General features: G+C 44.9%; 1 protein-coding gene across 2 annotated transcripts in view; it reads left to right on the top strand.

Annotated features, from left to right (window-relative positions):
• The window catches only part of EPS8L2 (EPS8 like 2), a 140,531-nt gene that overhangs the window by 82,832 nt on the left and 43,726 nt on the right, over positions 1-13,973 (top strand). For both annotated transcript variants that reach the window (XM_019519795.1, XM_019519796.1), the window contains one exon: positions 388-452. In XM_019519795.1, coding sequence (XP_019375340.1) covers positions 388-452 — 65 coding nt within the window. The remainder of the gene's footprint in view (positions 1-387; positions 453-13,973) is intronic.

The following is a 13,973-nucleotide window of genomic DNA, read 5'->3' as shown; positions in this document are numbered from 1 at the left end:
AGATGGATGGAGCTTATATTTTGGCAGTAGCCTCAGGAACAGTGCAGTGCCAGAGTAGATATGCCCAGTGTTTCATGCTCCCTGTTCATTTAACCAAAGCTCTGGCAGATGGCTTTGTTTACTTGGCAAGCAGGTGCCAAACCCCAGAAATCAAGTTACTGGCAGCATTCAGATCAAGATGGGTTGGTTGCCAGTCCTTGCGACCGCGGTTATTAATACATTCTAAGCATGCCTCATTTCTAATTACTTGAATGACCCAGTAAGTCCAGAGGGCATGAGAAGGATAGTAAAGCCCAGTCCTGGGAGCTACAGCCCTTGAATTTTATTCTATTAACAACTGAACCTTAAAACAAGGCTTGTTTTTTTTGTTTTCCTTTTTTTTTGCAGAGCAAAGGAAAAAATACTCCAACTCCAATGTCATCATGCATGAGACTTCACAGTACCATGTACAGGTAAGCTGGCAATGAGCCTTTTATGGGATGGGGCAATAAACTTGCGTCAATAATAGGCGCTGATAATGACATACCATTTGGTTATATTGGGACCCCATTAGGTCAGAGGCTAACTAGAAGACTTTCTACACAGGTGCAAAAGTCACCTACTCACAGGGAGACATTGATAATGGCTGATAATGAATCCTTTTGCACCTTGCACTCTTCCTCCAGCTTTAGATTTTTTTCCCCCGTTCCTTTTTTCCTCTTCCCACTGGCAGGCCTCTGAAGGCTTCCAAGCCAGCTGGATCTGATCTGGGCAGAGTCTAATCAATTTCTTTACTAGGTAATTAGTGAAAAATACAGATTAGACAAAAGTACTGTAAGGTGCATACAAAACTGGCTGGATCATTGTGTTCAAAAAGTAGCCATCAATGGCTCAATGTCTAGCTGGGAGGAGGTGTCAAGTGGGGCTCCCCAGGGGTCTGTCCTGGGTCCAGTATTGCTTACAATCATAGAATCATAGAAGTCCGGTCAGAAGGGACCTTGTAGATCTTCAAGTCCAACGCCCTGCCTGGGCAGGAGAAAAACTGGGTTCAAATGACTCCAGCTAGGCAGGCATCAAGCCTCCTCTTAAAGATCCCCAGGGTAGGAGCCAGCACCACTTCCCTTGGAAGTTGGCTCCAGATCCTAGCTGCCCTGACTGTGAAGTAGTTCTTACAGATGTCTAATCTAAACCTACTCTCCAACAACTTGTGGCCGTTATTCCTTGTTATGCCAGGGGGTGCTAGGGGAAACAAGGTCTCTCCCAAACCCTTCTGGTCCCCCCTAGTGAGTTTACAGATGGTCACCAGGTCCCCCCTCAGCCTTCTCTTGTGAAGGCTGAACAGGTTCAGGTCCCGCAGTCTCTCACTGTAGGGCCTGCCCGGATCATGCAGGTGGCCCTCCTCTGGACCCTCTCAGTGTTGTCCACATCCCTCCTGAAATGGGGTGCACAGAACTGGACGCAGTACTCCAGCTGTGGCCTGACCAGTGCCACAGATGGGGAAGATCACCTGCTTGGCCCTACTTGAGATACACCTGTGCATGCATGACAAGGTCCGGTTAGCCCTGCCAACCGTGACCTCACACTGTCGGCCCATGTTCATCTTGGAGTCAATAATGACTCCAAGATCCCTTTCTGCCTCTGTGCTCTCAAGAAGGGAGTTTCCCAGCTTATAAGTGTGCTGCTGGTTACTATTGCCCAAGTGCAGCACCCTGCACTTGTCAGTATTGAAACACATCTTGTTTTTGTTAGCTCACCCCTGCAACCTATCTAGGTCTTGCTGCAGTCTTTCCCTCCCTACTAGCGTGCTCACCTCACCCCAAATTTTGGTATCATCAGCGAATTTAAACAGGTTGCTTTTCACCCCGTCGTCCAAATCGCTGATAAAAAGATTGAACAGCGTGGGCCCAAGGACCGAGCCCTGGGGGACTCCACTGCCCACTTCTCTCCAGGTCTCCCTTCATGATTTAGAGGATGGCACTGAGTGTCCACAGAGCAAATTTGACACCAAGCTGGGTGAAGCTGCAGACACTTTGGAGGTTAGGGCTTGGATCCTCCTGTATAAATTATATAAGCAGGAGGATAGGATCCTGTATAAATTGAAGAAATGGTCAGAAACAAGTGTACTTAGGAAGAAATGCCTGCATGCACAAATACAGACTGGGGAATGAGTGGCTAACCTGCAGTACTGGAGAGAAGGACCTAGAGATTACAGTAGACTGTAAGTTGAATATGAGCCAACTGTGTACTCTTGTTGCAAAAATAGGGAGCACTATATACTGGTTTGTATTAACAGGAGTGTCTTTTGTAAATTGAGAGAATTTGCAATATTTGTCCTTGGTGAGGCCTCACTTGGAATATCCTGTCCAACTTTGGGCCCCAAACTTCAAGAAGGATGTGAACAAACTGGAAAAAATCCAGTGGAAGGGAAATAAAATGATTAGAGGCCTGGGAAACTTAATTTACAAGGAAAAGCTGAAAGAACGAGAATGAGTCTGGAGAAAAGAATATTGAGGGGAGATTTGCTAGCAGTCTTTAAGTACTTGAAGAGCAAATATAGAGAGGAGGGAGCCTTTTCTCTGTGACTGTAGGGGACAAGACTAGGACCAGTGGCCTCAAGCTGTAGCAGTGGAAATTTAGTTGGAGATTAGGAAGAACTTTCTCACTAGAAGAGCAGTAAAGCATTGGAATAGGCTGCCTAGTGAGCTTGTGGTATCTCCATCTTCGGAAATTTTTAAGAGCAGGTTAGACAGACACTTGACTGGGATGGTTTAGTAAGGGTTGATCCTACCAGGAGGATGCACTAGATGACTATCCAAGGTCCCTTCCAACACAATGATCCTAATTACTGTTCCTAATTACTGTTTTGGGGATATTACGACACATTCTCAGGTTCAGACCTCCTAATGGCCTACCTTGAAATATGGGGCACATCTGCCTGGCCACCCTGGCCCCGAAAATTAGTGACTGAGACCTCCTAAGCCCCCAGTGCCTTTTAGCTCCGTCTAGGATGTGTGCACCATGGGCTTCTAGTTTAACTTGTTTGTGAACAACATAGTAGGTAAGCAAGAATGCACAAAGAGCAAAGGAATTTCCTAACCCTAGTGACTTAACTCCTTAAACGTTTGAGTCACAGATATATAAAAGCCACAATACTAATACACATTCTCCCTTCATCTGTGATTCAGTGGTTTCAGGCTGTCCTCTTGCTCCCAAGTCCTTCTCAAATATAGCAATTATTGCCCCCTCTAAACAGAAAAGTTAGACCTCATGTTTTACCTCCATGCTCTCCACTGGGAAGCTCCAGAGTTCTACCCCTTGCTATGGTCTTTCCACTTGTGTACAGTTTTGTCATGGGAGCAGGACAGTAGCTGAGAATCAAAGTCAACAGTTCCAGCTGGCTCACAGTGACAGTCCATCAACAACAGGGGCAGCTGTCAAAAACCAGTCTTTGGGCATGTGCCAGCTTGTGTTCGACGCATGCTACAAAAACAGTATCTAGAATCTGGCAAAGACACACCCTCTCCATTGCACATACATTACAGATCCACCAAGAAGTTCTTCATTTGGATGCCTGGGTGTTTCCCTGTTTGAGGAGAGATTTTTTTAAAGCCCCCAGACTGTGCTGAAAACAGACCCCCACCATGTACCCTAACAAACCTTTGTAATGTCAGGATAATGGCCTTTATAAGCAAACTGCCCCACACTCATCTGTTTTCAGAAGGCACATTGAAGCTGAACTGAGAAGTGGCTGAGGAGAAAGCCACCCCTGCCTGCATCACATTATGCAGGCAGACACACTGCTTCTGCTATAGCTCTTTCCAGTTCAGCTCCTGAAAATGGAGGTACACAGGGTAGTTCTACCTGGTGGCCAGCAGCATCTGTCTTCAGACTGCTGCCACTGCAGGGTGAAAATGCCCTGTGGGCATGCAAGGGTGGATCGAGAAGGGTTACAGCAAGAGCATGTGTTCCTGCCACTGCTGCTTCCCAGCCTGGCTCTCTGCAGGAGACATGCAGCTCCACCTGGCTGTGGCAGTGGGGTGAATATAATATAAGTATACTAAGTATAAATATAATGACCAAAGCAACCAATAACTAGTAATTTTAATAATAAAATTTTGCTTATATAATACCTGCAATATATTTAGTTTTTAAAATAGGGTGCTGCTGAATTTTGAAATGTTTTGGAGATGTGCCTTAGGTCTAAAAAGGTTGAGAAACACTGGTTTATAATGTTACTGGCTTGACAACTCTAACACATTGAGCCAATATCCAGGCTTAGGTGTCTAAGAGTCACATGCTCAGCAGCAATTTGAGGATGGCTTTGACAGAAGTCCTTCTGAGGGATGCAGATTCAGCACTAGAAGTGGTCAGAAATGTGGTGCATTTCACAGGGTTTCAAAAGGACCCATTTTCTGTCACTCATGTTTTAACTAATTTCTTATAAAAATCATTTTCAAACACAATTTAAATTTTAAAAGTGACCGTTTCATTTGCCACAAAAAAATGTTTTAAAAGTGTTTGCTTACTGAACAACCAGATGCAGCAGAAGGGGGAAAAAAACAAACAAAAATATAATTTTCCAGAAGAGAAAACAATTCATCCAAGAGTTAAAAGGTGCTACAGAAAATATTATGTAAAACTGAAAATTAAGAAGATGCTGATATTTTGAATGAAACTTTCTTTAGAAAAAATGCTGATTTTTGAGGGGAAAAACATTTTGTGCACAAATTTCAAGCATTTCTATTTCTTGCCTCTTTCTGGCTGGAAACACATCTAGGAATGGGCTTCTGCAAAGGCTCAGCATTCTTCTCTTGCTGACTTGGTGACAAGTAGGGCTGTGCAAGGCTTTGGGGTCCAAAGCAGCACATCCAGGTCTAAGTGCTGCCTTGTTCGGCTTCCTGAAGAGCTTCGGAGTTGCCTCGGAGATCCAGCCATAGGGTATAATGGGGAAACAATAAAATATCTATAACTTTGTTTTTTGTCCAATTTGGATAAATTTTCAGGGGTGGTAGACTATCCAAAGAGGATGAAGCCTGCCAAGTTTCAAGAAGATCAATGCAGGGGTTTGGGGGGAACAGCACCCCAAATTCTTGAAAGCAAAACTCATGTCACATCTAGGCATTACAACATAGCAGGGTGAAAACTGCAGGGGTGGTAGCTCTTACTGAGGCCACAAAGCCTGCCAAGTTCCAAGAAGATTGGTGCAGGGGCTCGGGGCAACTGTACCCCAAATTCTTGAAAGCAAAACTCCTGTCACATCTATGTGTTACAACACGGGGGGGGGTCAAAACTGCAGGGGTGGTAGGTCTTACTGAGGCCACAAAGCCTGCCATGTTTCAAGAAGATCGGTGCAGGGGGTTGCGGGGAACCGCACCTTAAGCTGCAGACAAGCAAAACTGGTGCCATGGGTGCTGTGGGACTGACTGTGTCTGTCTTGGGGCAGGGAGGGGAGACACTGCTGCAGGCCTGGCTGCTAACCTGCTGTGTTCCCAGTTACCAACTGATCAATCATGATTCCCTGGGGGACCAGGGACTCAGGGACCAGCTCAATACACAGGACCTAGCTACTACATAATGACTTAACCAGCAACAATTAGCACCTACAAAACCAGGCTAAGGAGAGGAAAGACTCAATACAGACAGTCAACTGCCCCAAAACAGACACAGTCTTGGCACGAGTTTTGTCCGTCAGCAGCCAGGGGTGCTGGGCCCCAGAACCCCCCTAGACCGATCTCCTCCACAGCTGGCAGGTGTCACAGCAAGGGCCACCATCCCTGCAGCTGTCACCCCACTGCGCCTGAACAGGGTCACCCATGGCACAAGTTTTGCTTGTCTGCAGCTTGACGGGAAGTTCCCCCCAAACCCTTGCACCAATCTTCTTGAAACTTGGCAGGTTTTGTGGCCTCCGTAAGAGCTACCAGCCCTGCAGTTTTCACCCCCCACCCACCCCGTGTTGCAACACACAGACGTGACAGCTTTGCTTTCAAGAATTTGGGGTACAGTTCCCCCCAGACCCCTACACCAATCTTCTTGAAACTTTGCAGGTTTCATGCTCTCAGTAGAGGCTACCATCTCTGCAAGTTTCATCTAAATTGGACAGAAAACAACACAATTATAGCTATTTCATTGATTCTCTGTCATACCCTATGGCCAGATCTCCAAGGCGGCTCCGAAGCTTCGGAGCCGGTTGGGCCGGATTGAGGCGGAAACCTGGTCCAGCACTCTGGATCGGATCGCGGTCATCTGAAACGGCTGGATCCAAAGCCGCCAGATCGGATCGCTGCCAACTCACTCAGGCCTAGTGATGGGTGCAAGTCACTGTGAGATCACTAATTCTTCAATTGTCACTTGCTGATGCGATATCAAGGTTTGCAACACATAGGCTCAGTTTGTCTCTAGTTTTCTGAGCTAGTAATAAGGAAGTGAGATCAGAAAAGCACTTGTTAGTGTCTGTGAATACCCCAGATATCTCAAAGGTCTATGTCTCACTGGGGTGAGGTCAACACCCAATTTGTTTTGTGGTATCAGGGTCAGCTTGTTTAGCTGATGTCAGGACAAAGAGCCATTGGGAGCTCATTGGGTCAGTGACTAGTTTGTAGGTCAGATGTGAAGAGACTGTTCTCTGGTAAAGTGACTGGCTCTTCAGCTTTAGGTTGTTGAGCCAACATTAAAGCAGAGACTTCTGCGAAAGTTACTTGCTGAAGAAGTACCATCATTTTGGGGCTAATATCCAAGTACATGCCTCTCAGTTCTCTCTCTCTGGCTCGCTTCAAGGATGCCAAAGCACAGGTCTCTAGGTAATAAACAACCTCAGTCATTTCAGCATGCTAGACAGATGTCATGGCAAAACTCAGCTGTTCCTGCTTGTTGGTCTAAAACCATGTCACAAGCCTCTATGAAGTCACTAGCTCAGCCCCATTCGTTACAATAGATTACAATATAGAAGAGGTGAGCTCAGTGACTGAGGTCATGTAGGTATCAATGTCACATTAAAGGTTAATATCGTCTCATCACGTATGGTGAGTCATGGCATGGGGGAACAGAGTAAACACATGAAGAAGTCCATGTCCCGAAGCACATGTATAGCCAGACATATAGAATGTGTGTGTGTGCACTCACATATGCTTACACATGCAGTATGTTAGGCAGAGTAAATTTAGTTCTTCTAGCCATCCCCTTACCATGGAGTGCTAGGAGGGGAAAGGAAAATGACAGTCCTACTGTCTATGGGGAGAGGACACCAGTAGCAGAGTCTCTCTCACCTCCCACAAGGAATGGAGAGCTGGATGAAGCAGAACCTGTCCTTTTCACTTTCTACTTCCACTGATGGGACTCCCACCTTAGGCCAGTGGGAACCAACCTTTTTATCAGACATGCCATGAATCAACCTCACATCCTCCCCGAGCATTGCTCCACGTTTTGCCCTGCCAAATCTGCTTTTCTGTTTTCAGCTCCCTGCCTTGTGATCTCTGCCTGATCTACTGCTCTGCCTTCTGCTTCCTGCCCAATCTGCCACTGTGTTACCCGTCCCCTCCCAGATCTGCCACATGCCACAGAGGCTGCCCACGTTACTTTTGGTACTCATGTCACATTAGCCACCCCTGTTTAGGCAATTATTTTCCCACGCAGCATGGATGCTGCTGCACCTGCTGGTGGGAAACCCATGAACTCCTCAGCCATGCATCATCCATGTCTGCTGCTCCCCTTCTGATTCTCCCTCCTGCTAAATCTTCATATTACCACCTAGTGAGAAGACAAGGGAAATGGAAACTGAGAGAACTCAGCTCTCCGGAGGATGGGTGAGAGAAGGGGAATCTCTCGCATTTTAAGCAGGGATGGGGGGGGGGGGGACTGTGCACCTTCATATGACTCCATACTTGAAATGCTGGCAGATTGGCATGACTTTATAGGATAAAGAGAAGATTCTCATGATGCTTATTAGATTCCATTTGCCAGAACAAGGGGGCCCCACTGAGGATGACCTCCTAACCCAGGTGCGTCCTATTCAGCTGTTTCCAAGCATGTGACAGTGAGAAAGCAGGGCTTACCCACCCCATCTCCACTGCTATAGGCATCCAACTTAAAAATGAGAAACCAGTCTAACAAGAGAAAATATCCATAGCCAACTGAGCCCAGAAATGCAGTACCGTGTTTAACTTAAACCAAAAATCTGATTGAAACAAAATTACTGATAAAAATATATCTTTAAAAATCAATCTTTATATACCCTGGAAAGACATATTATGAAAGCAACACAACCACAATAAAGTACATAAAGAAGCATTCTCTGTTTCCCATATGCTGCCTCAGAGCAATATTTTCGCCTTGGTATATTAACAGCTTTGTGTATCCAACTTTTCTTACAATGCTCACCTTGTAGTCAAGGGTTGGAGAACTAAAGAATTCGATTAATCCTAACGTAATGCCTCCAGTTGATAAGAAACAAAGAGGTGTGTAAAATTCAGAGGCAGAGAAAATGAAAGTAGAAGGGACCTAAAGAGGCTATCTCATCCATCATCCTGCCCCAAAGTAGGACCAGCTATATCTAAACCATTCCTGACAGTTCTGCCAGGAAGGACAGAGCTTCACATCAGGTTCATACTCACTCAATAAGTGCCCCTTCTCTTTGGTTTAGCTCTTATCCATGCACTTGAGTACATGCTTATCTTTAAGTAGCTGGGCAGACCCATTGATTCCATTGGGATTATACAATTGCTGAACTGAGGCTCAGACTTCCTTAAGGGGTTGGTTGAATTGTAGCCTGTATGTCATGGTCAGTTAAAGATCAGACTATAAAATTTGATGGCTGAAAGCCTCATTTTCATTTTGGATCACTGAAGTGCTTTTTGATTTACAGTTAAGAAAGGGACCCTAACTCATGCCAGAGAAAAGAATATTAGGACCTCAGATTTCACTTTTGAGAGGAACTGTGCACTATGTACTGTACAAGCAGTGTATATATGTATTGTTCATATAATTACTTATGTACAGCTACTTCTCGCTTAACGTTGTAGTTACGTTCTTGAAAAATGCGATGCTAACTGGATCCAATTACGTCACAGTAGTTACCTACTAGCAGGCAGTGGCCAAACAATGTTATAACTGAACATTGCGTGACTTTAAACAAGTATGTTCTCTAAGAGATCAGAGATGTAATGACAAAACATTAACCAAGACGACATTAAGTGAGGAGTACCTGTACCATGGACACAGTATAATATGACTTTTAAATAGCTTTACTTCTTACTGGCATTTTTTGGTGCCCCTTCATATACCCACCCAGGCAGCACATCTTTAGCTAAATGATGAAGAGTTCACTGGTCTTCACATGCTTTTTCCTTTGGTCCCAGATACAGTACTTGCAATCTGGTATATGTTCTAAACTATTATTAGGAGCATGATCTACCAAATCAGATCAGTAACAGCAGCAGAAAAGGAGACTTTAAACAGTGACAAATATGCTGTTAATTATGCCACATGCCATCCACTTGTAAATCTCCACCTTGAACTTTGATCAAAGCAAATATGATTTAATTGCCAGCCAGGGTATGTATGTACGTGGGTTGTGAAGGTGATGGTGGGGCAATGGTGGGTGCCCCCTCTCGTTTTCATAACTAAGTTGTTTTTTTCCATAGGCTTACCAGCAATCTGTTTGCCAATAAGCCATTTACAAGGCTTATTAATTGCAGTTGCTGCCAATTCTTAGAATGTATATTGTTTGAATCTCAGTATGGGTAAAAGATTTGCATTTGTGCTTTCAAGGTATTTTTGAGAGCAAGATAAATGAAGCTCAACAGTAACATTCCCCCTTTAGTATCTAAACAAATCTGAAAGATGACAGAAAAAAGCAATCTTTGAATTAACATAGCAGTCATGTAAACAACTATTACATCCATCTAAATGATTCTAGTCAAAAATAAAATATGAAAACAATTTATGCAGACTATAAAGTTACCCAGTGAAAGCAACAGAGCAGATAAGATTTCTAGTCAGTGGAAGTAAAACGATATAAACTCACTGACCGCAATTAAAAGGGTTTGTCACATACATAATATTGACTTTGTGAAATACATTTTACGGTAACAGAAACACACCCTTGTGTATATTAATTCACACTTAACTGCATGGCCAACCTTAAGTGTCAGCATAGCAGAGCAGACATGCCAGGAACCACTGCTAGCAGATATGCCAAGATTGACCCAAGGCTTACTGAAGTCAATAGAAGTCTTTCTTCTGTTACCATCATAGGGGTTGAGTTGGGTCCTCTTCAGCACTTGACATGTGCCAGCCATTTTGTACACGGACTCATCTGTCTGACCAGTCCAGCATCTTGACCCATATTTCTCTCATCTCCCCACAGCTGTCTAATTATGAATGGCAACACAACAGAGCTTTTCACCTTTTTCTTAAATACACCGTGCCATTTCTCTCTTACCATAAACACCATCAAAGTCTTCCAGTCCCACTGGATTTAGTCTTCACTTTAACCCTACACTCATGCATCTCCATGTCAGAATCTTGCTGCATTTTCCTACGTGATGCCTCAAAGACCTGGCCCTTTTTATTCACCAAACCTACCATTGCCTTTTCTATTCACCAAACCTACCATGATTAGCCTCCTTTAAACAACTTGTTTTTGACTTTGCCTCTGACCAGCCAGTCCCACACCAAGTCCATCCAAGATGCTGACTGACGTTGGGACATTACACTGAAAGTATAAATCCCCTCCTTCAAGTCTTTCTTCTGATTTCCTATTCTGCTCCGTATCAAACCCAGGCACCTCATCTTCATCTCAGAGATCTTTTGCCCTTTGGCTCCATGCTCCTACTAGTTCCATTCCCTATTGTGATGTTGACCTCTTCCGTTCACCAGGGATACCTCCTTCATTATGCATCAGCCCATTTCTTGCTCCAGGTACCCTTGTGCCAGTCCTCACAGATGGCAAAAACATCTGTCAAAAATGTATAAAGCTGAGTATGTTCCAGCTTTATGCAGGGGGCAGAGGTGAGAGAGGGATGGGCTGCTGAGCATGGAGGTCGGGGGGGAGCAGAAGGTAGGAGTCTTACCTGCTCCAGAGACTCAAAGTCCCTGGCTGCTGCTGTGGTAGAGTGGCCTGCCCCCCGTGGCTGCTGCTGCTTCTACAGCAGTAGTTGTTGCCAAAGACAGACTGCACAAGGGGGGCACAATTCTGGAGTCCTCACTAAGTTGGCACCTGGGGCAAGCGCCCTGCTCATCCACCCCTTGTTAGGCTACTGTCACAAAATTTCTGTAAGTGAACAGATTTTATTTTCTAAGCCTATGCATTAGCTCATCTGAGGTCCATTGATCAAAGTTACTCAAATTAAGGTTACCAAGGGGAGCTGTATGAATCAGGGATCCCTCAGCAACCCTGGCACCCTAAATAAATGATCTGCTCACAATCCCATTCCAACTAGCCTAGTCCTTTTACATATCCACTAAATGCCAGTGAGCTACATGCTACATACCTGGAGGCAAAGAACTCTGTATTCTTGCTTCAATTTAGATAGCAAAATAAATGACTGCACAGAATCTAGCAGCTGTCCCCTTTCTCTGGGCTGTTACCCCACCCCCGTTACAACAAAAAATAAAATTCCAGAGTTCCCCCTCCCACTGAGCCCTAAAAAAGGGAGAATGATTGCAGCCCACCCAGATCCACCTCATTCCCTTCCCACAGAGCTGAGAAAAGTAGGGTATAAGCTGGCTTCTCTAAGAGACACTGAAATAAAGTGTGGGGTCTTCAAGGCTACCTAGCCATCATTTCTTATGCAATAAGGACTCCGTCAGAGCAGCTGGAAGAAAGGCCAAGAGGGACTGGGGAGTCCCAAGTTATTTGCCTAAGGTGTCAATGCTGCTTGCATCTGGTTTACATAATAGCTTGTGCCTCATTTACACAATCTGCCTTGGTGCCCCTTTTCCATGCTATGATGGCTGATGAATCCTAGAAGATCCCATGCCCACGCCTGGCCCTAAACAAGCCTCATCTGGTAACTTTAGTCTTCTCCCCCCCCCATGCAAGCTTCACACTAGGCCTCCTTGCATCTTCCAACATAGACTGCAGTAGGAAATGGTTTAACGTGAGCAGGCTATACCAGCACTACCTCTACGGGCAACTCCCAATTTTCCACCCCCTCCTTGCACTGCAGACAGGGGAGAGAACATGGACGATTTGCTTGGAATTGCTAATTGTCTCCCTTGGCTGTTGTCATTTTACCACATAGCCTGATTCTGCTTGATGTCAACCAGGAGTAACTCCCCTTGACATCCACTGAACCGCCGCAAGGGCAGAAACAACCTCTCAGCCTCGGCAGAGGAATACATTGACACAGAACTATTTGGACACCAGGCAAGCCTGCTTGCTTATATTGCCTCACAGTTCCCTCTGCAGGGAAGTTGTGTTAGAGACTTCTATAGCCTGGTGAAAGAGCAGACGCTCCATCTGTGAAGTGCTTACAAGAAAATCAGAGTGTGATTGGGATAGGAGAGCAAGCACTTTGATACGTGGGAGGGGGGAGAGGAGGGAAATGATGTCACTTTAATGCAGAATGAATTTCTCCTTTTCACGTTCATTTCCTTGCGTGCTCATCCAAACATCTCTCTCGTACTTCATAGTGCTCCTATTTGTGCAAAGCCCAGAGGTGCAGCACAATTATACAAAGACCAGGGTTCAGACACCCTCAGCAAGTGTGATTATACCCAAGTGCAGTGCTTAATAGGATCACTAGATGCCTAAACTAAAGGGGAAGACACATTTGTTTATAGCTGAGCTGGAAAAGCCTTCAAGTATAGTTATGCCGGGGGTTCTGCTACCTGATCAAAGCTGCTCTCAATCCAAGTGTAGAAGCCACACAATGCAAGTGGAAACAGGTTGGCTGGATTCAGTTTCTTATGGGGAAGGTGTTTGTATGTAAGGTATACAAGAGCTAAACTGATGGCACAGGTCTCTGAGTGGGGAGGAAGGACAACCTGGGAACACACCTGTAATGTCATGAAGCAGAACTGAGGTGGGGATAGGGTAACAGAGGGAACTTTAGACGGAGACAACCCTGCTACAAGAGGATTAGGTGACCCCTGGATGCCCCTTCCAGCCTTGTTTTGTCTAGGATTCTAACTTCTTCCTCAAGTCCTGATTTGGGAAGCAGAACAGGGAGGAAGCGGAGGCCTTTATAAAAAAGTATTTAAGAAATTACAGTCCACTTTCATTATACAGAACCCCACAGTGAATATTCGTTTAAGTATCCTCTTCCCTCTTTAAAAAGAAATGCATGCACACTTCAGTAGCTTCAGTGGTGGCAGATGACAACAAGGAGCAGTGGTCTCAAGTTGCAGCATGGGAGGTTTAAGTCGGATATTAGGAAAAAAAAAACTCTCTCACTAGGAGCAGAGGGAAGTACTAGAGCAAGTTACCTAGAGAGATGGTGCAGTCTCCATCCTTGGAGACTTTCAAGGCCTGGCTTGACAAAGCCCTGGCTGGAATGGTCTAGGTGCACACGGTCTTTCTTTGAGCAGGGGGTTGGACTTGATCTCCTGAGGTCCCTTCCAACCCTCATTTCCTACGACTCTATGATTAGTAGCACGGAGACACTTCAATCAACAGCACTGAACCTGGTTGCCTTAGAAAGCAAGAAGTGGAATTTACAATATACACCAGCCTAGGTGTTCAGAACATCCATCACTGACACCCAGGTTCTCATTATAACAAAGTAATGCATTCATTTTTTTGCAGAATTACTATAGAGATTGAGCCATTACTATAGAATACAGCTGTATTTTTGCTAAGGGAGATAGGAAACCATACAGTAAAAGTCTGAGCTGGGCACAGAGGAAAAATGCTTGTATTTACACTTTCCTTTCTTCCTAAAATGAAGCAGTCAAGAATCCTCTTCTGTCTTACAAAAAAAAAAAAAAAAAAAATCCTTTTCCACAGCCAGAGACCCCAGTTTTTAATAAGTTTGGAATATGTTTTGGAGCACCCC

Source organism: Gavialis gangeticus, unplaced genomic scaffold (assembly GCF_001723915.1).
Source record: "Gavialis gangeticus isolate Ggan-Ray unplaced genomic scaffold, GavGan_comp1, whole genome shotgun sequence".
Lineage (NCBI taxonomy): Eukaryota > Metazoa > Chordata > Crocodylia > Gavialidae > Gavialis > Gavialis gangeticus.
This window is presented reverse-complemented; position numbering and strand designations above follow the sequence as displayed.